General features: G+C 38.1%; 1 protein-coding gene across 1 annotated transcript in view; it reads right to left on the reverse strand.

Annotated features, from left to right (window-relative positions):
• Window positions 1-3,242: 3,242 nt before the first annotated feature.
• The window catches only part of ACTR2 (actin related protein 2), a 36,849-nt gene continuing 18,185 nt past the window's right edge, over window positions 3,243-21,906 (reverse strand). The window contains exons 5-9 of the mRNA XM_007189754.2: window positions 19,760-19,896; window positions 18,272-18,421; window positions 13,210-13,355; window positions 9,161-9,293; window positions 3,243-5,961 (exon numbers count right to left, since the gene is read on the reverse strand). Of these exons, the coding sequence (XP_007189816.1) occupies window positions 5,791-5,961; window positions 9,161-9,293; window positions 13,210-13,355; window positions 18,272-18,421; window positions 19,760-19,896 (737 nt within the window). The 3' untranslated portion in view covers window positions 3,243-5,790. The remainder of the gene's footprint in view (window positions 5,962-9,160; window positions 9,294-13,209; window positions 13,356-18,271; window positions 18,422-19,759; window positions 19,897-21,906) is intronic.

Consider the following 21,906-nt stretch of genomic DNA (forward strand, 5'->3'; position numbering starts at 1 on the left):
CCAAACACACATGTAGATAGAGCTAAGAAAACATATACAAACACACACACATTTGGAGGTACACTGAAGATTTCAAATTAAGGTGTCAAATGTATATTATCAACTTACTACTTTCAACATTTGAACCTCAGTTAAGGCCCAAATTTCTCTTTTTCTTTTAATTTTTATTTTATACTGGAGTATAGTTGACTAACAATGTTGTGTTAGTTTCAGGTGTACAGCAAAGTGATTCAGTTATACATATACACCTATTCTTTTTCAAATTCTTTTCCCATTTAGGTTATTACTGAATATTGAGCAGCCTTCCCTGTGCTATACGGTAGGTCCTTGTTGGTTATCTATTTTAAGTAGAGCAGTATGTACATGTCAACCCCAAACTTGCAATCTATCCCTCCCCCCACCCTTCCCCCCACTCCCCTCCCCCATAACCATGAGTTGTTCTCTAAGTCTGTATGTCTCTTTCTGTTTTGTAAATAAGTTCATTTGTACCATTTTTTTAGATTCCACATATAAGCGATATCACATATCTATGCTGCTGCAAACTAAGGCCCAACTTTCTTACTTTTCAAACACTAAGTTGGCATGAAATATGAAAATATAAAAAGTTAATAGAAATAATTATCACTGAGGAAATCCTTAGATTTGATTTCCTAAAGTAAGACAAGCCTTGAAATTTTCTTGTGCCTATGATAGGCCTAAATTAAAATTCCAACAACCCCTGCACATCAAGGTACTCATTTAACAAAAAGATCAAATTAATATTATGGCAGGTCTTAACCTCAGAATTTCCTGAAATGATTGCTTAAAATGTCAACCTTTATTTGCTATTAATACCTTTACATTTGAATATTTATAATTACTCTTTTTTATGTGTAGAATTCTTACTCTTGAGAGTTGGGGCCCTTTTTCAAACCTCTATTCAAGGAAGTACAAAGCAGCTGACTAGTTTTCTTACTAATCTTTTTTAAAAAAAGAAGCATTCAACAGATAAGAGCTCAACTTGACGTTAATGGCAAAGAGCAGCGTTCTCAGGAGTCTACCTTGAGCTTGAAAACCGTACCTTATCCTTGTGATTGGTTTCTGCATTTCCCAAACCCAACCCTTTCAACTGGTCCATGCAAGCCTAGTTAAAATACTCTGTAATTCTTCTATTTCAAGGGAAATTATCTGCAGAGTCCTTTCCAGTCTTTCCTTTTTCCTCTAGTGGGTGGGAGGAACTGAGTGTAGATATGAGAAAGACAGGACAGGAACTCTGTCTGCCAAAGGGAAGAGAAAGATGATCTGGATTCCCCCTACCCAGTTAGGTATTTTACATCTGCATGTAACAAACTGAGATACTTACAGTAGGTACAAGACTTATTTTTTGTCACTGCCATAGTGCAGATGATTTAAACAAAAGTATTAATAGCTTCTTTCTCCCTAACTTTGTACGTTATTTAACCAATGCAGAGCAAGATGCTTTAGGATGCTTTTTAAATGTTAAGCTTCATGTGAAAAGTCACTGGAACTTACATACAGTCGGCCCTCCGTAAGGCAGGTTCCGCACCTGTGGGTTCAGTCAACGGCAGACTGAAAATATTCAGGAAGGGACTTCCCTGGTGGTCCAGTGGTTAAGAATCCGCCTTCCAATGCAGGGGACACAGGTTCGATCCCTGGTCAGGGAACTAAGATCCCACATGCCGCGGGGCAAGTAAGCCCGTGTGCCACAACTACTGAGCACGCGGGCCACAACTAGAGAGAGGCCCGTGTGGCACAACGAGAAGTACCGTGCCACAACTAAGACCCAACGCAGCCAAAAATAAAATAGTAAAAAAAAAAAAAAAAAAAAAAACTCAGGAAAATAAATCCCAGAAAACTCCAAAAAGCAAAACTTGAATTTGCTGCATGCTCCAGCAACTATTTACATAGCCTTCACACTGTGTTATTATAAGTAGTCTAGGAATGATTTACAGTATACAGGAGGATGTGTGTAGATTATATGTAAATACCATGCCATTTTATATAAAGGACTTGAGCATCCTTGGATTTTGTTATCCTGGGGGGGGACACGTGTCCTGGAACCAATTCCCTGCTAATACTAACTACTAAGAGCTGCCTTATTTACATCCCAACTTTATTTTTACTCTGTAGCTAAAGTAACTGCAGTACGGCGGGGTTAAAGTCAGTAATTTGGCCTTTACAAAGCACTCAACACTTGCAAATATACTTTTCCAGGTCCTTCCCCCACCTCCTCCACTTACCTCTGATGTAGCATTTTCAAGCTTCTAAATAGTTCAAGAAATTTGAGCTGGAGGAAAAAAGTGATCCTACAAATACCCCCAGGTACTGTGGGTAGTTGGCCAATTAGTCCAAGGTTAGACAGCATGTTAAATATTGAGCTAAAATCAACCCTTGAGTTTCTGGTTCACTTTAGTTGGATACCCTCTTCGATGGTTCTAAAATTAGTAGTTAATAACCACACTCAGTTGTACAGTGGTCAAGGTTTGTGGGTGAAAAAAAAAAAAGAAGAGCACTGAGACATTCATTCCATCAACAATGACACCTAATACAGTGCCCCTCTGTAACATGGACATAGCAATCACACCATTCTTCTGGGGACCAGGAAGAGACTGGATGAAAGACACCAGAGGAGAACCTCAGGAAGTCCTGGGGGACTCTGGCCATGAAGGGAGCACTGGGGTTCAAGCACACAAGTTCATGGAGCAAGAAAAACAAAAATACTCACATCTACTCCCCAGACCCCATCCTCAAAGGCTAGTATAAAAGTAAGAAAGGGCTGGGTCAGCTTAATAAATTTTCATCTGTCTTTAGTTGCTTTGTTAAAAATAATATGCCTAAAAGTCTGCAGATGAGGTAAGATGTTGTTGAAAAGAGGCATGTTCCATATAGATCTCTCGAGCATTCCTAACACCGCCAAAGCGTCCTTAAATCTTCCGGGAGACAAAACAGTCTCCTAGAGGGAAAAAAGTCTCTAATAGAGCTGTAGCTGTGATTTGTTTTTATTCCTAGGTTTTTTTCCCCCAACTTAGGTATTTAAAATCATATCAGAAATAAACATCATACCAAAAATAAATGATTTTTTGTCAAATAGTAGAATGTCACTGAACTGAACTTTCCCTAACAACTAGCATATAAAGTTGTCGATCCGTCTTGCATTAGCAAAAACGAAAATATGAATAAAAATAAGAAAATGAAACCAAAGAGAAATACTATTAAGAGGAAAAACAAAGACAAAATTCAAATTTACTTTGAAAAGTCTGATTTTATTTTCTGAATCAAAAAGAAGTGTATTCGTGTTAAATTTAGAATGTTTAACTTTCCATTGATCTCTCAAAATACTTTCCAAATATTGTTGACAGTGCTCAGAACTGTGTAAAAGTTAACATCCAATACCACATTTTAAAGAAAAAAGTTTAAATGCAGGACCTATTTCTAAGAAACCCTTCTCAAAGGTCAAGGCATTGGCAATTCTAATTTTAAAAGAAAAGAATTTTAATTATTGTAAATTTCAGTGACAAAGGTTTTTCAAGAGCTATGTATCAGATCTCTTCTAAAACAGAAAAAAATTTAATTTCTGAGGGACTCATACCTGACAACTCCAATTAAACATGATACTTCCCCACCCCACCCCCAAATTACTAAATGCATTATTTCACCTTGGAATAGGAAAATTATAAAATGTAATTTAAAAACTATACTCTTTCTATATATTAATACATCATTTTAACTGTCATGTTTGCTAGCAGAATTATAAAATTAAAACCAAATTCTACATTCAAGGGACAAATGACAAATGCTTTCATTGCTTTAAGAGTCTATCCCATTCTTTGTTGTCTTCTACCCCCATATTTTAAAATCATGACCAAAGGTCATAAGTCAATCCATTTACCTGAAATGAACAACTAGTAGATACTGGTCCTACATCTGTGTCCTTTAACAACTCAGTATTCAAAAGGCTGGGGGGGGATTTATAAGAACATGACTTAGGAACACTTTAGAATTCCAAAGTGACTCTGATACCCACGTCCCTAAAATCTAACAGACATTATTCATAGGCTATTCATGTGTACTGAAGCATGTCCAGCATGCAGGCGAACTTCTTTTACTTGTTCAAATTGAGGTAAAACAGACAAAAAATACATAATATTAACAGAAGCTGCATAATTAAAACTAACCTTCTTTTGCTGCTTATTTCATATAAACTGATTTTTAAGTTTCTTCACAAAAAAAAGAGATGCTATAGCCAATAATTTCTCCAATTTCAGTCACCCAAAAAAGTACGCTTCTTCTTTCAAAGTCGTTATTAGTAAAGAATGTTTTGAAATGAAGAAAAACATTTTTCTCCAGAATTTGCATTTTGTACTTAGAGTGATACAATTTCTTATTACTTTATTTTTCAAATTTAGAAGGAATTCAAGTCTGGGTACTATTTGATATTTTTTCAGATACCAAGCAATACCGACAGGATTCATAAATATGGTTTTCTGACAGGTAAGTAGGCTAACATTTACAAAATACCAACAACTCTTCTTTCAAGCTTAAGATGGCTGAGATTTAGTAGTTATGATGAGTTTTTCAGTACAAATACGCATTTAAATCTTGATTTTTTTTGGCCAACATTTTAAATAGTCAAATTTTACTCCACTTCCAGGTTTTAAATGAAACATAGCAACAAAAAAAAACTAGTGAAAATTACCCAACTGGCACAAGTCCCATATTTCAATGTTATTTTTAACCCAATAATTATAACCTACTGCCAGTAATTATTTATATGTATCTACTTGTTTTTATTAAATAAGCACTGGTCGGTTATATAAAAGAATTTTGCAAGAATGGTACTTGGCACTGGGTTACCTTAATGCTTCTGGTATTAATAGAAGCACTTAGAAAAATACCAGCTCTTAAGCACTTTTTGTCTGTAATTTGAATTTCCAAAAGCTTTTTTTCAATGTTACTTTTCCATTGGTAGATTCTAGGGAGTTTAGTCCCAGTTGATATGGTTGATTTTAAAAAACAAATTAAAAAATCCCTAAGTCACATAATGATGGGACACTACACTTGCTTTTTACAGCATATGGAAACAGTTCCAGGCAGACCAAAAGTAGAAGAAAACCTGCCAAATCAAAGTATTGTAAATAAAGTTCATCTTACGTACCCCAGAGCAGAAAAGCTCAAAAATCAAAAAATTAAAATCAAAACCCCACCCCTTCCCTCCACGCAAAACCCCAACCCCAAACACTTTAGTTCTGAGCCTACCATTTCCCTAAAATGTTAATACCAGAAGCTTTAAGGTACTTAAAGCCGCAGCAGTAACGGTAGAAAGCGCCACACCACAGGGGAAACGCCACAAAGGGTTCAGCAGCCGCCCACTCAGTCCTCACCACCCCACCCCAATAACACATAAAAGCTCCTGTGGAAGTTGTTTTTTCTTATGCTAATAAAGGCATACCACCTAGTGTGCTAAAGACTAAAACTAGCAGCCTTAGAACAGGAAAGTGAAAATAGGAAGCCTACGGGAATGATCTAAATGCCTACTTAGGAGAAACAGAGCAGCAGACAGGACCCTGGCCCTCTTGTGTTTGCAGGGAAGTGGTGGAACTAAGCAGTCAGATTTACCCACATCAACACAAATTTAACAAAACTTCTGCAAGACACGAGAATAAAACCTGACCTTTCCAGTCAAAGGGCACAGAGAGGCCTCATCCATGTCCTGGAGTTGAATGAGTTCAAAGATTGGCAATACAAGAAAAAAGAAAGCGTTAGGGGCGTGATGGGAACCAGCTTCGCAGTTTATCGAACGGTCACCCCAAGTTTCTCCAGCACACGAACACCCTTTTCTTGGTATTCCTGTCGGGTCATCCAGAAGTTGTCTTTGTCCTTCATGATGTCCGCTAGAACTGCGCCACCCAGGAATACCATGTGCTTTCTGCGGGGTGGGTCTTCAATGCGGATCTTGAATTTCTAAAGGAGAAAGAGGAGATGATAAAACATCACACGCATGGTGCTTTCTGCTTTATGAAAATGACTTTTTCTTATATTCTCTTGTTGAATTCTCACAAAGGTCCTGTGATGTAAGTATCTCAGTTAGAGAGAGAAATTTTGTAATTTGCCCAAAACTCACAGCCAGGAGATCACACATCCATCCCAGTGTGCTTAGAACAGTCGCAATGTACACCTGTGGCCCCACGGTTAACTACACTCCTTGTCACCCTCAAAAGCAGCCTGATTTGAACAATGAATTCCATGCTCGCCCTATCAAGAGCCCAAGTACCAGAGCCCTGACTGTGACAGGTTTCCCACTAATGGGCAAATCACCTGGCCAGCTGTCAAATGAAGAGTTGGGATAAGAGGACTGCTATAGTTTCTTCAAGGTCTCACGCCTCTATGATTGTAGTCCCGTGCAACAGAGTAAGCTTTAAGTTCTTTCCTTATAAGCAAAGCTCACTTTCTATTCTCTCAAATTCAAACGAAATGTTCTCAAAATAAACAAGGCCAAACACGGTCAAAATAAATTATGAGGATGTTGGAAAAAATGAACACAGTAACCAAAATTAAAGACAAGCAGGAGAAGTTTTATACTCTGCAGCCACTATTAACTGTCTAACAAGGACAGACCTCCATCTGTACGGTCAGTCAACACCTGAAAGAGAAACCTCAAAATGAAGTAGCAGTTTTATTTACAAAGTCACAAATCCCACAAAAAGACTCAAAATAACTATGTCATTCTACATTGTCTTTACGTCACATAAATGAACCGTAGGATCTGTCATAACACATGACATAGAAAAACATCCGTCTACTTATTAATTCTGAGGCTAACCTACTGTTCTAACTGTTCTAGTTACTTTTTTACTCTTTGGCAGGGGTCAGCAAACTTTTTCTGCAAGGTACCAGAGAGTAAGCACTTGAGGCTCTGCAGGTCTCTCTGGCAATCCCTAAAGGCAGCCAGAGACAATATGTGACGATAGGCAACATATTATGTGACAAGAGAATGGGTCTGGCTGTGTTCCAAAAAAACTTTATAGAACAGCCAGGTTTGGTCCAGGGCTGTGGTGTGGCAGCCCCGCTCTCAGGGACACCTGGCTAGCCCCTGAGGACACCACTGCCCTGCAGCTTTCTCAGCTGGCTGCTGTTTCTCTCTCTCTCACTACCTGCCTAACTCTGGAGGTGGGTAACAGTAATTCTTGTTCACTGTTCTCTCCCTCCTCCCTGCAACTCCACAGCCCCTCAGAAACTCATCCTATCTGACTATCCCATCCACCACCCCCCTTTGCCCAGGGCAGCTACAGATGCCCAGGTTATTCCTCCTCATACCTGCTCTGTGGCGCGTGTGCGTGCCCTCTCCACCATGTCCTGACATCATCCTCAGTGACCCTGTCTTTCTCTCCCTCACTGGGCAGAACACCAACTCGGGTGATCAACCCTCTTGCTCCGCCCCTGCCCTCAAGCAACTGAACGCGTGTCAGAGAAACTCAACATCTAGCTTTACACGGTACCTCAGCCGAGCCCCTCAGTGCCGCTCGGCAATCCTGTGACATTTCTCTTCTCTCTCGCACTCTCCGAGACGCCACTTCACACCTCCTCATCTATTTCATAAGCCTCTACCAGCTCCTCCGTCCTCTCAGAGCCTCCTAACCTGTCTTGTGACTTCACCTTTCCTCCTCCCTTCCCTCAACAATCTATTCACCACCCAGACTTAATGATCCTTTAAACAAGTCAGATCCTACCATTTCTCTGCGCAAGATCCTCCTTCCTCAGTAGGAGGAAAGCCCAACTCTTCACCGTGGCTGAGTAAGGCTTACATCCTGACTACCTTTCTGAGCTCACCTCCCAGCCCCGCCCTTGCTCACTCTGCTCCAGCCACTCCTGCACACTCCCACCAACGTGGGGCTCTTCCTGCCTGGAAGATTCTTCCCCCCAGAGAGTCAGGCTGCCCACTGGCTCACTTCCTTCAGGTCTTTGCTCAAAAGTTATCTTATCTCACGGGAGTCCTTCTCTGATCACACTACACAAAGGAGCACACCGTCTCTCCCAATCACTACCCACTCTCTAGCCCCTAACCTGACTTCTCCATAGCGCTTACTACTACTGATACATTATTCACAGACTAAACGCGGGGATTTTTGGTTTTGTTCACCACTGTTTTGTTTCTCCCACCATCTAGACAGGTGTTTGGCACCTAGAAGGAGTTCAAGAAGCATTTGCTAAATAATCATCTGAGACTGATTTTAAATTATATGTATACTCAAAATCAGACAAATGAGTGAAGTACTTAGACAACATGGCTCCTTTTGAGTCTTTTAATTTGTTTAATGTATGAGCCCATACACAATTTAATTTCAGCAATTTGAGTCACAAATAAAAGATGTCACATAGTGTCTCTAATACATACAGTCCTCTGTAGGATGTAATCTCATTATCTAAACTGAACAAAGTTGATGAGATGAACCTCAGAGATTAATTTAGAATTAAACGACTCTTAATTGAGTGTATCGTATGTATAGTGTACTTCACACAGTCCAGGGTTTGTAGGAAAAAAATCAATGCCAAATAACCACCAACTATTACATACCAGTTTAAAAATTTCTTCCTACTCTACACACCAACAACTACCAATTAAAGTCTGTTTCAAGAGCTACGATAGTTGACGGGGATGCAAAAGAATTGGAGACACGGTGTTGTTTACAATCTGATTGGGGAGATAAGACATATGCAAGAAACAGCCAGAAAATAACTCAGAGTCAGGAACATGAGACAGTCCAAGAGTAGCACTGAATGCTGACTACATATTAAAAAAACAAAAAAACAAACAAACAAACCCAAGGGGGCCTTTCTCTCTCCATAGTACAACAGGTTCTTCCCATACACTTACAGGCACCTCTGGTTCCAGGCTGTTTGTTACAGATGAACCAAAACATCTGGCCCTGGACCCAGTTGCCCCGACACACTGAATACAGAGGTGCCCCGGCACTAGGACCGCTCTGAGACAAAGCTCATCTTGCACCATTTACTTCTTCCTACCTCTTCACGGCTACACTAGACTGCATTAGGAATTTGTTTAGAAAGGCTTCTTGCTCCCTCTGGTGGCTGTCAAGATTCACAAGCTATTTTACAGGGTTTTAAAAGTATGTTAACAGTTGGATTATTGATTGATACTTACAGAAAGTTTTTCCACATCTCCCTTCAACACTCGTTCTAAGTAAAGCTGTTTAAGCTCTCGTTCCAACCGTGATGGCAGCCCAGGGTACATAGTAGACCCTCCAGAAAGCACAATGTGCTTATAGAATTCAGATCTAGAAAGACACGAGAGGTATTCATTAGGGGTTTCAGATTAGGGAAACAGTATCTCAGAGTTGCTTTTATTTACATCAGCCTCAGGGGGTTGCTGGGAGAATTAAATAAAATTCAACATGTAAACCACAGGCCTGAATGTCTGCTATTACTACTGTTAATAGATAACAAACCCTCTTTATGTATAAGATTACTAGCATTTTGATGACAATACTTCTAAAGCACGTAACGTTTTCTTGCAAATGTAACCGAGTCTTCTAGTAAGGACCAGTTTCCGTTACAAACCTGCAGTATCTGGACTCTGCGCTATCGCAGCGCTTCCGTGGAGTCACTTAGATGTGGTGCTCGACTATAATTAACCACATTCTACCACGGTTCCAGTTCTTGCTTTTGAATTTTTCCATTTGTCTTTTGTAGTTTTCCCTTTTGTTCCTTTGCTCTGAGGCTGTCAGCTATTATTTTTGGTTAGATTGATGTGTTTGCTTTTTAGAGCAGTCCTCGCTTTCTTCCTTAAATATGCTGTTGGTCATGATACCAGATAATCAAATCTAAAATAACTGCATATGTAGTAGAAGTAATATCATCTGAGTGAGGGTCTGAGGAACTCTTCTCCTAGTAAAACTCAGGAGCTAAGTCACATCCATCTTGGCCTCATTCAAACTCACTTCCAGGTTTTTACTTGCTTTCAGGTTCTCAAGGGCTCAGGCTATTATAATTCTAGCTTCTAGAAGAAGTTCTGTATTGTATTTAATTGCAGAAGTATGTACACGAGTGTGACGTAAACTAAGCAGTTGAGGTATAGCTACATGTGGTATGTGCCCATGAGCATTTATTTTTCTTTTATTTTTTTAATTAATTAATTTTTATTTATTTATTTTTGGCTGCACTGGGTCTTCGTTGCTGTGCACGGGCTTTCTCTAGTTGTGGCGAGCAGGGGTTACTCTTTGTTGCGGTGCGCGGGCTTCTCATTGCGGTGTCTTCTCTTGTTGCAGAGCACGGGCTCTAGGCGCGCGGGCTTCAGTAGTTGTGGCACACAGGCTCAGTAGTTGTGGCTCACGGGCCTAGCTGCTCCGCGGCATGTGGGATCTTCCCAGACCAGGGCTCGAACCCGTGTCCCCTGCATTGGCAGGCAGATTCTTAACCACTGCGCCACCAGGGAAGCCCCCCATGAGCATTTACATGTATGCTTTCAACACACAGGACACGCAAAACAAAATCTGAGTTGTGCTGCTTTCCAATGCTAGCAATGTGGAGAGGGTACTGAACCTAACTCCAGTGCTTTAGGAACACCAAAACTTTAATCACTACCAACAGGAATGCACTTTTAAATATAATTTTCCTATTACTGATCATTAAATCAAGGGACAAAAGCATCTACCCAATCCCTACCATGAGAATTTATCATAATTATGAAGTCTAGATTAGACTTTTGATCCTCTTCCATTAGATTTATAGCTTTTTATAAGCCAACTGCTATTTTTATTAATTTCCATTACCAGCCTGTTCCCCAGCCAGCCCACAAAAATTAGCGGGTTATTTCATTCAGGGTTAAATAAAGAAGTAGGCAAACACTTGCTTAATAAAATGCTTCTGAGTGAATTTCTCAATAACTTGAGTATAAAGGAGAGCTTTCTAACTATGACTCAAACTCTAGATGCAATAAAAGATTATAAAACGTTTTATATAACTAAATAAAAACAAAATTTTGTATGGCCAAGAACACCATAAGCAAGACACAAATAAAAAATGACAAAATGTCTGCAATAGATATCACAGAGCTAATATAAAAAGAACTTTTTCAAAAAACTGAGAGAAAAAAAATTCTTTTTAATTCCACAGAAGAACAGGCAAAAGCCATGAACAGATAATTCACCAGGAGAAGATATAAACATGGCCCTAGACATAGAAAAATATATTTAACTTCAATCTTAAGAGAAACGCAAATTAAAACTACATTTAAAAAAAAACAAAAAAACTACATTAAGATATCATTTCTCGCTCATTAGACTTGGCATAAAAGTAAAATGCTGAAAAACTCTGTGAACAAGCTGTTGGGGACACAGGTGCCCTCATATATGACTGGTGGGAAAGAGAAAGGGTACAACTTTCATAGGAGGGAACTGAGCAATAACAAAACCACACACATTTATCCTTCAACCCAACTATTCCCCCCAGACATTTTTTCAGAATATATATGTCCAACAATACAAAGGTACAGTGTGCACAAGGTTATTAACTGCAGCGTTATCACTGCATTATCACACTGGAAAAAAGAATGCAACTGGAACAAAGAATAAGGACAACCCCTAGGAAGTGGCAGATGTAGAGAACAAACATGTGGACACCAAGGAGGGAAAGCAGGGTGGGGAGGGGATGAATTGGAAGATTGGGATTGACATACATACACTAATATGTATAAAACGGATAACTAATAAAAACCTGCTGTACAAAAAAAAGGCAGTTTTAGACATAAAAAAAAAACCTTGTTTAGAATACATTAAGTGAAAAAAGCAAAGTGCAAAAGAGTATTTACAGTATGCTACCTTTTGTGTAAGAAAATAAAAAACAGAGGGAGGAGGACCAGGGTGAAAGACAAGGGGTGGGGAGAGTGATACTTCCGAGTATACTTTTTTGTACAGTTTTCACTACCTATTCAGAAAACAAAATTAAAGATGAGCCGGGAATATCCTGTGCCACAAAATAGAAAGAAGTAGAATGTGCTCAAAAAGAGATGAGGACACATCAAAGGACACAGGAGCTTGCTTGAAGGGGCTCTCACAGGCGAAATCAGGAACAATTTAGCACCAAAATGAAATAAGGCAGTAATAAATTATAATCCACCAAATAAAATCATGAGACCATACTGATAATAAACAAACAAAACAAGGGAGAAAGGAAAAGGACTTCCTTATGCTAGAATGCCAACTAATAAATACAGAATGACAGAATTAGAAAAAAATCACCTTTTTGCAACCATCACAATAAAAATGGATTTCGGCAAGAATCATCAACAGACGCCAAAAGGGGTGGGGGGCAGAGTTTGATGAGGAACAGGAGATTTACACAGTCTCAAAGTATTTTCCCACAAATTACTTAAAAGTCAGGAAAGGAAAAAAAAAGAAAACCTAAACAGTGGAGAAAATAGGAAACTTCATTAAGAGTTTAACTCTAATATCACCAATTAGGAGCAAACAGACATCACTTCTGGATTTGATAACCTGAGAAGGACACATCACTTAAGTACTGTTCTAGCCAAAAATGCACAACCTAAATCTAATCATGAGAAAACATTCAAACCCAAATTGTACTCTGCAGAGATATCAATGTCATAAAAGACTGAGGAACTATAATAGATAAAAGGTGACTAAGAGACATGACGACTAAATACAATGTGTGACCTTAGATTTGATCCTTTACTGGAGAAAAGAAAAACTGTATAGAGGACATTATTGGGACAGTGAACAAAACTGAAATATGGATGGTAGATAAAAGTATGTCAGTAATCAATCCCCTGAACTCAATAATGCACTGTGGCTATAAGAGCATAGCCTCATTCCTAAGAAATACAAAGTGAATATTAAGGAGTAAAGAGGACTTAACGCATACAACCTACTCAAATGGCTCAAGAAAGAAAAGAGAGAGAGAGAAAGCACACAAACATGCAGAGTGTTAAAATCAGTAAAATGGAAAACTGGATAGTGTACAGGAGTTCTCTATTCTAGTCTTGCAACTTTCAACATTTAAACTATTTCAAAATAAGTTTAAAGAGGCATCTGAGACACAATGATATATGCTGTTCAACAACCAGTGTCACCCTATCAGAAACCTGAGTGAGACAATAGACAACTTGGTCATTCTAGCTATTTATATTCCATCTATTTCTGATAAATAACTTTGAAACAACCATTTCTAATGTACCTGGTATCGATGTCAGCTGCCTGGATTGTGTTAAAAAGCAATTCAGCAACACCTACTCCCTCAACATTGATCAAGTGAGGCTGAAACAAAGCTTCTGGTGCTTCAAATCTCTCTCCCCCAACTTTGATAATGCGGCCATCTGGGAGCTAGAAACCAAGAACAATCAGGTATCAGCAAAAGATTTTAAAAGTTCCTAGTGTTCTTTAGATGTTAGTACTTATAAACTTATAAACACCTGTTCTAGAACCAAAATCCTTATCAACAATATATTTCTCCTAAAATACATTTTTGAAAAAAGACAAAAAAAGGTAAATTAAATACATCAAAATAATTGTTTTTATTATCATGCTCTGTTCTGCTTTTAAAATGGTATGTCATGCCCCCAAACAGCAGGAATTTCTTGGAGGATTGGCCAACGCACGAGTGAGTGATGTTCCACTGGTGTGTGCAGGTGAGCACTACAGGTGGCGCTGATCGCCCGTGGCAATTGGATTTTTGCTGGAGTCAATGTTGCTTATCATTTTAACACATTTGTGAGTTTATGGATATTTTTACCATGTAGCACAGACACATTCAATTAAAAATTTTAAGTAATTTCTTTCACCAAATAATTACTCTGGGAAACTTTATTATTTTGTCATCAAAACACTTTATATCACGTGTGAAACTTCTGTCAAATCATTTACTCCAAAAAAATTGTATGATCAAGAAAACTTAAGGAATATTGACCTAGACTATTTATTAGGCAATTCTGTTGTATCCTACTTACTAGGTCCTATTAAATTTTAAATGATAATGAATAAATATAATTTTAAGAAAATGAGATTTAAACTGGTCAGATACCATTACAACATGACCTTGTGCAGAAAACTCTTAAGTTACATCATGTTTATATTTAATTAAATGAGAAATGCTAAACAAAAACTCCCTCACAATTCATTGAATTGACCTAAGTAACAAGCATGCTTGTATACGCTGGCATTGGACACACTTCTGTATGACATACCAGAATTAGTTTTACATTAACATTTCTAACAGTATATTTGTTTAAAATAACATAATTACAATAATTATCTTTAGATTCCAAAACTGACTTTCCAATATGACAAAGCATCACAAAGCAAGTTCTCTAAGACATTTACCCCCGTTTGCTATGATTGTTTACGAGTTATGTGCAAGGCAATCACTCCAAAATTATATTTTTATAAATCACATCAATGTCTTTAAAAAAAAATTCACCCTTAAAAAAAAAAAACTTTAAAACCCAAACTTGAAATCACCCCAAGATACATGGAAAAACTTCACATGGCAGACTGTTACCAAAACCTCTGTACCTGGCCCTTCCAGCCTCTGATGGTGTGGCTCTTCTCAAAGCTCTATTTGCAGGCCAGCCTGGGGCCACCTACCCTAGGAACTACTACTACCTCTTGGAACTGTTAAAACTGTATGCTTCCCATTTCTTTGCACCAAATCTTACCCTTTCCTTTATTTGTCCACTCTTATCCCTCTTCATTTACTCATCAGTTCACTGTTTATTTGTTGCATGTATTTTTGTAACCTACCTCAAACTCTCTGAGAAAGGAGAATAAATAAATAAAATATGTCTTACACTTCTAGTTCCCTTATCCTCTGCCTCATGACACTTTCTTGCAAAGTCAGGTAGGTGACAAATTATAAATCTAGGGTAACTGTCAAGAAGGCTTCAGGAAAGAATCCCCAGAGCAAATCTGGAGATCATTAAGTTGCAAAGTATTGACTTATTGACTATTTGGATCAGTATCTTCTAAAATTAAACAATATAACTTATAAAAATTTATAATTATTTTTATTTCTTTTTTTAAAAATTTATTTATTTAGTTTTGCTACAAATAGAACTACCATACGACCCAGCAATCCCACTACTGGGCATATACCCTGAGAAAACCATAGGTCAAAAAGAGTCATGTACCAAAATGTTCATTGCAGCTCTATTTACAATAGCCAGGACGTGGAAGCAACCTAAATGTCCATCGACAGATGAATGGATGAAGAAGATGTGGCACATATATACAATGGAATATTACTCAGCCATAAAAAGAAATGAAATGGAGGTATTTGTAATGAGGTGGATGGAGTTAGAGTTTGTCATACAGAGTGAAGTAAGTCAGAAAGAGAAAAACAAATACAGTATGCTAACACATATATACGGAATCTAAGGGAAAAAAAAAAAAAAGGCCATGAAGAACCTAGTGGCAAGACGGGAATAAAGACACAGACCTACTAGAGAATGGACTTGAGGATATGGGGATGGGGAGGGGTGAGATGTGACAGGGTGAGAGAGTGTCATGGACATATATACACTACCAAATGTAAAATAGATAACTAGTGGGAAGCAGCCGCACAGCACAGGGAGATCAGCTCGGTGCTTTGTGACCACCTAGAGGGGTGGGATGGGGAGGGTGGGAGGGAGGGAGATGCAAGAGGGAAGAGAAATGGGAACATATTGTATATGTATAACTGATTCACTTTGTTATAAAGCAGAAGCTAACACACTATTGTAAGGCAATTATACTTCAATAAAGATGTTTAAAAAAAAATTTTATTTATTTAGTTTTGGCTGCGTTGGGTCTTCATTGCTGTGCACGGGCTTTCTCTAGCTGCGGCGAGCAGGGGCTACTCTTTGTTGCGGTGTGCGGGCTTCTCATTGTGGTGGCTTCTCTTGTTGCAGAGCACGGGCTCTAGGCGCACGGGCTTCAGTAGTTGTGGCACGCGGGCTCAGTAGTTGTGGTTCACAGGCCCTAGAGTGCAGCCTCAGTAGTTGTGGCACATGGGTTTAGTTGCTCCGTAGCATGTGGGTCCTGGACCAGGGCTTGAACCCGTGTCCCCTACATTTGCAGGTGGATTCTTAACCACTGTGTCACCAGGGAAGTCCCTATTCATTTATTTTTGTTTTTGTTTTCTTTTGGCTGTACTACGTGGCATACAGGATCTTTAGTTCCCCATCCAGTGATCAAACCCATGCCCCCTGCAGTGGAAGCGCAGTCTTTTTAAAATTTTTTTAAAAATAATTTTTATTGGAGTTCAGTTGATTTACAATGCTGTGTTAGCTTCAGGTGTACAGCAAAGTGAATCATGTATACATATACATATACATATACATATACTCTTTTTTAGACTCTCTTACCATATAGGTCATTACAGAGTATTGAATAGAGTAGCCTATGCTATATAGTAAGTCCTTATTAGTTATCTATTTTATATATAGTAGGGTGTATATGTCAATCCCAATTTCCCAATTTATCCCTCCCCCCCTTATCCCCTGGTAACCGTTTTTCTTTTTTTTTTTTTTTTAAATATCTTTATTGGCGTACAATTGCTTTACAATGCTGTGTTAGTTTCTGCTGTATAATGAAGTGAATCAGCTATATGTATACATATATCCCCATATCCCCTCCCTCTTGATCCTCCCTCCCACCCTCCCTATCCCACCCCTCTAGGTCATCACAAAGCATCAGGCTGATCTCCCTGTGCTATGCGGCTGCTTCCCACTAGCCATCCATATGGAAGCACGGAGTCTTAACTGCTGGACCACCAGGGAAGTCCCTATAATTATTTTTTAAATGACTATTATGTACATATTTGTGATAGGTTGAGTTTACATGAATCAAACGGTTTAAGAATACTTGCTTTGGGGCTTCCCTGGTGGCGCAGTGGTTGAGAATCTGCCTGCCAATGCAGGGGACACGGGTTCGAGCCCTGGTCTGGGAAGATCCCACATGCCGCGGAGCAGCTGGGCCCGTGAGCCACAATTACTGAGCCTGCGCGTCTGGAGCCTGTGCTCCGCAACAAGAGAGGCTGCGATAATGAGGCCCACGCACCGCGAGGAAGAGTGGCCCCCACTTGCCGCAACTAGAGAAAGCCCTCGCACAGACACAAAGACCCAACACAGCCATAAATAAATAAATTAATTAATTAAATTAAAGAAAAAAAAAAAAAAGGAAAGCTGGGAACAGTGATGAAATTATCTTTCTCAGTTAAGACTTTGATGTTTTAATTGAATACACGCATACAGGGGCAACTAGAGAAAGCCCTCACACAAGAAACGAAGACCCAACACAGCCATAAATAAATAAATAAAATTAAAGAAAAAAAAAGCTACATACTATATTAAAAAAAAAAAAGAATACTTGCTTTTATTGCCTATCACTCAATTTCATTTTAATAACTACTAGATCCTAGCAGCACCAATGACACATTGGACATTACAATTCTTAGTTGCATGGGATGCCCTGTTCATTGTAGGATGTTTAACAGCCTTCCTGCAAAGCTGTAACAACCAAAAAATGTCTCCAGATGCACTGATCAAAGATGCAATATGGAAGTACTTTATACCCAGATGAATGACAGACTTAAAGATAGCAATATATTAAAAATTCAGGGAGGATCAACTCCCCTAGTGTAAACTATAACTAGGTTCTAAGTCTCATTAGTTTCAATTTCAAGTTAACATTTGTTTTGAACATCTCATTAAGAAAATACTAAGTCAGGAAGACTGCCACCTACTGAATTATAAAAGCCATCCTATAGGATGACCACTTCCCAAAGTATCTTAGAACACCAGCCCCATGAAATGCTGAGGAATACTGCAGTCATGTACAAATCAGCATATCAAAGGCTCTGAGAAGTCCTTTAATAAAGTGAAATCAACTCTCTCCCAAACTTACCTGAAAATGTAGCCCCCATTTTAATTTTTGTGAAATACCTATTAACATCTCACAGAAATAACATTACGTGAAACCCATGCTGAAAAATGCTACTCCAGGTACTAGAATCACAAAATAATATCTCACATCTAACTGCATCCTAAAGTAGAAAAGCAATACATGATTCTTGCCTTATTTCATGTTATACGGTGTCCTAAAATAATTAAATCATAGAATCATAATGTAGAAAGACATTAAAGATCACACATATACATAACAACCCAAACCAAAAATACTGGATTCCAAGAAAACCTCCTTAAGCACACACCAATAGTCAAAGTTGTAAAACCACATATATATTATACACTGGAAATACTCACTGTGTAAGATTCAACTAGTACTGTGGTTTCTAAGGCCAGTTTCTGCTCTTGCTCAATATTATACCCCACATAACACAATTTTTCTTTAATCATGCGAACCGTTTCAAAATCAGCAGAATGGTTGAAGGCGTAGCCCCGCAACAGAAGCAGCTGGTACAAAAAAATAGCAGTAAATCCACAAGTAATCTGAATGAGTTCAACTCTGCAAAAGCGATTAATGCTCTCTAAATATGCCACATCAATACCAAATGCAATGGACAGTGGAGGCTTTGCTCTTACTGAGTATTTCAGAAATGGGAATATTACTTGCCATAAAAGGATTTACATTTCAGTTTCACAGAGAGACAGAATTAATAGTTCATGAATAATAAATGGCCAAAATGAGCAAAATATCTATTAATAAATAATATTTTACACTGGACTCCTGTAATTCTGCAATTTGCTCAATCAATGCCGTATTCATGAAATACCCCAGGTCTTAACGAAGTTTTATCCCTAACTTCTATTATGTCTGACACATATTAGATGGGCAATAGCATTTGTTAAAAAAAAAAAAAACCCACATAATATGCATCATAAACAACGTTTTCATATAAAAACTTAAGAAGACAAATCCCCTTATCTTTGTGCTTACGTTCAAAAGAAATCCCTTGGGCACTCCTTTGGTAGTCACCTTTGAATAGAATTTTGGCTTAGAATGAGAGTATTATAATTCTCATTAACAATCTTATTATTACTTTAAATGAGATTAAAGGAGCCCAATGTCAAGGTGAAGACTTAATGCAACCTAATTTATTGCACAGATTTCATCCTAGAACAGTCTCTTCACAGCAGCACCAATGACATATTGGACCTTACAATTCTTAGTTGCAGGGGATGCCCTGTTCATTGCAGGATGTTTAGCAGCCTTCCTGCAAAGCTGTAACAACTAAAAAATGTCTCCAGACACTGCAAAGTGTCCCTGGGGGGTAGCATCATCCCTGATTGAGAGCCACTGACCTGGAGAGAATACACTAGCTACAGAATTCTGGTACAGACAACATTCTAAACCTTTTTTTTCCACGTTACAAAAAACCCACATGCCTCCAAATAGTGGCCTTATATACTTTATCCAGCAATGTTTTAAAGAAAATTATAACTAATTATATTCACAAGTACACTTTATCATACACCTGTTCAAAGGAAGGTTTTATGGCAGAAAGTTGCCTAAGTCGTTCAAGGAAGTTTCAGAATCTTCTTCCATCTTTGAAATACCTCTCTACCCATTCCTTGGGAATAGTAAATATAATTATGTAATGATGAACTCTCATTAGTATACAAGAGATCACGTGTGTGACTCTCAAATGGATTTTATATGAATAATGAACTGGGCCACTTCTCTGGTGGTGCAGATTAGCTAGAATCCTGAGATGATACATTCAATTTTGTGTTAAGTTGGTACACACAAACTACAAAATCTAATTCTATGATATTTTTTTTTTTGCTTACCTTGATAAGATATCTGGTAATATCCCTCCCAGCAATATCCAGTCTCCTGGTAAGGTGAGGGAGAGAAAAGCCTTCATACACTGGGCAAATGTGAGTCACACCATCTCCAGAGTCCACCACTACTCCAGTTAATAAACCTGTGGAAGAAGCATGAGGTTGTAAATAAAAAGCCAAATCAGAAAAATCAAAGCCAGCAAATTTCAGATATTAGTAAAGAAGCCAAACTAGAAACGTCACCAACCAGAACGGTCTAAAAGCCAGCATTTCTTTATTATTTGCTTATTTTGCAGCTTATTTCGAATACACAGACACTGAAGTCAGTGTTCTCTCACATGCCTCCTGTGAGACTTTTAGTCTAATCATGGGCTACCCCAGGAGATAGCCCTAGGACTATTTTTCAGACCTAGGACTGAAAAATACAACATGGTCTTTATTTTTCCTTCCAACTTAATCTGGATCCATGAATTCCCTTAAAGTAAAATTTTCGAGAGCATCATGGATAACTTTTATGAAAACCATTGTGAAAGGTAAATATTACACAAGTTGATAGTGAACCTGTTGAAATAATCTAGTTCTTTATTATTATTTTTGTCATATGAAAAACTGTGTTGCTTGGAAAATGTGTTGATACTAGATAGCTAGAAATCTGAGAACAATTCATCTTGACTAGCCGAAGGATCATTTCAATTATTCACCAGAAACCAAAAAGACAATGTCAGTTAAACCTTTTAATAAAAAACAGCAAAGAAGCTGCCTTGTTTCTCATATGTGCTATTTAAAACTATAAATGGCTGCAAATTACTGTTTCACCTTTTGTGTCAGGGTTAATTCAGGAAAAACAAAACAAAACTTTTTCTGACTCATGTTTTCTAGTAGTTTTTAATAGTCTAATAATATTTTTAACAACAAAAAAAATTTTAACCAGAATATGCATGATCTACAATTTGCTCAAGCATTCTTTTATCATTGTCCCATCCCTGAGTAGGCACTCTCCCTCTTTCTTATTATGCACTAAGTAAGTAACTGATTTATCTTGGAATACCTTTATTCAAACCACCTCCTACTGAAGTTGATATCATCTGTTTTTCCTTGACTGATTTTTTAAGTTTCATAAAAATCATACACTGCCTCTTAAGGTTGCATTCTTTTAAACAAGAGACTTTCTCTATTGTAAAAAAGAAGAATCCACAATATCATTAATTCAAAAATACTCCCAGTAATATCAACTGAAGCAGCAATTTACATATTTTATTTTCCAAATAGACCTTCCCATCCAACCTCACCTTATTTTCTACACTCCCACTAGGTTACATACTGGCCTTTCCCTTACGTATTTGACCGGATTCCAGTGCCACACCCTTCTGTCACTGGATTATTCATTCTTTCCACTTCAATTCCTAAGGATTCTTTAAAGCTCAATCTAGTTCTTACCTTTCCATTTATACCTTCCCTGACCACTTTAACCTCCAGTCCAGACTCCATGATTCGTTATTCCCCTCAATCCTGTCTGCAAAATGCAGTCAAACATACTTTCCTGAATCACTGTGTCACCTCCCTCTTATTCAAAAACCTTCCCTGGCTCCGAACGCTGCTTCTTACTTTTCTTGGTTTAACTGGTTTCACTAGCCACCCTTGTTTAAGAAGGAGAATTTTTCCACAGCTTAGAGTTCTTTTGATTAGTATTACTGGACTATCACTTCTCAAAATTAAGAATTCAACAGTTAAACAAAAATAGCTAAATATCAGGAATTAAAAGAGGGTATCTTCTCCTTGGACAGAAATAAATTTATGAATACTGCTAGAAAAATCTGTTAAGGTAAATTTCATTCAAATACAATTAAAACAAAAATTCATTTCAGCAGAAGTGTCCCATCCCCACCCCCTAAATGGAACTATTATCACCTATTTCAAAGCTTAGATGCAAAATTTTTAATATCTATTTTTCCAAAGTATTTTCTAAAATAATTTCTGAAATTTACTTTTTTTAAAAAAAATGAAACAAAATTACCTAGATGCACACAAGCACTGACTACTCACAGCTGGGCTGTAACTGCCTTAAGGACAAGGAGACCACACGGAGCTTACGGAGGAGCTTACTTTACTCACTGCCACATCCTCTGCACTAAACAGAAATCGAGGCACCTGCT

This window comes from Balaenoptera acutorostrata, chromosome 12 (assembly GCF_949987535.1).
Source record: "Balaenoptera acutorostrata chromosome 12, mBalAcu1.1, whole genome shotgun sequence".
Classification (NCBI taxonomy): domain Eukaryota; kingdom Metazoa; phylum Chordata; class Mammalia; order Artiodactyla; family Balaenopteridae; genus Balaenoptera; species Balaenoptera acutorostrata.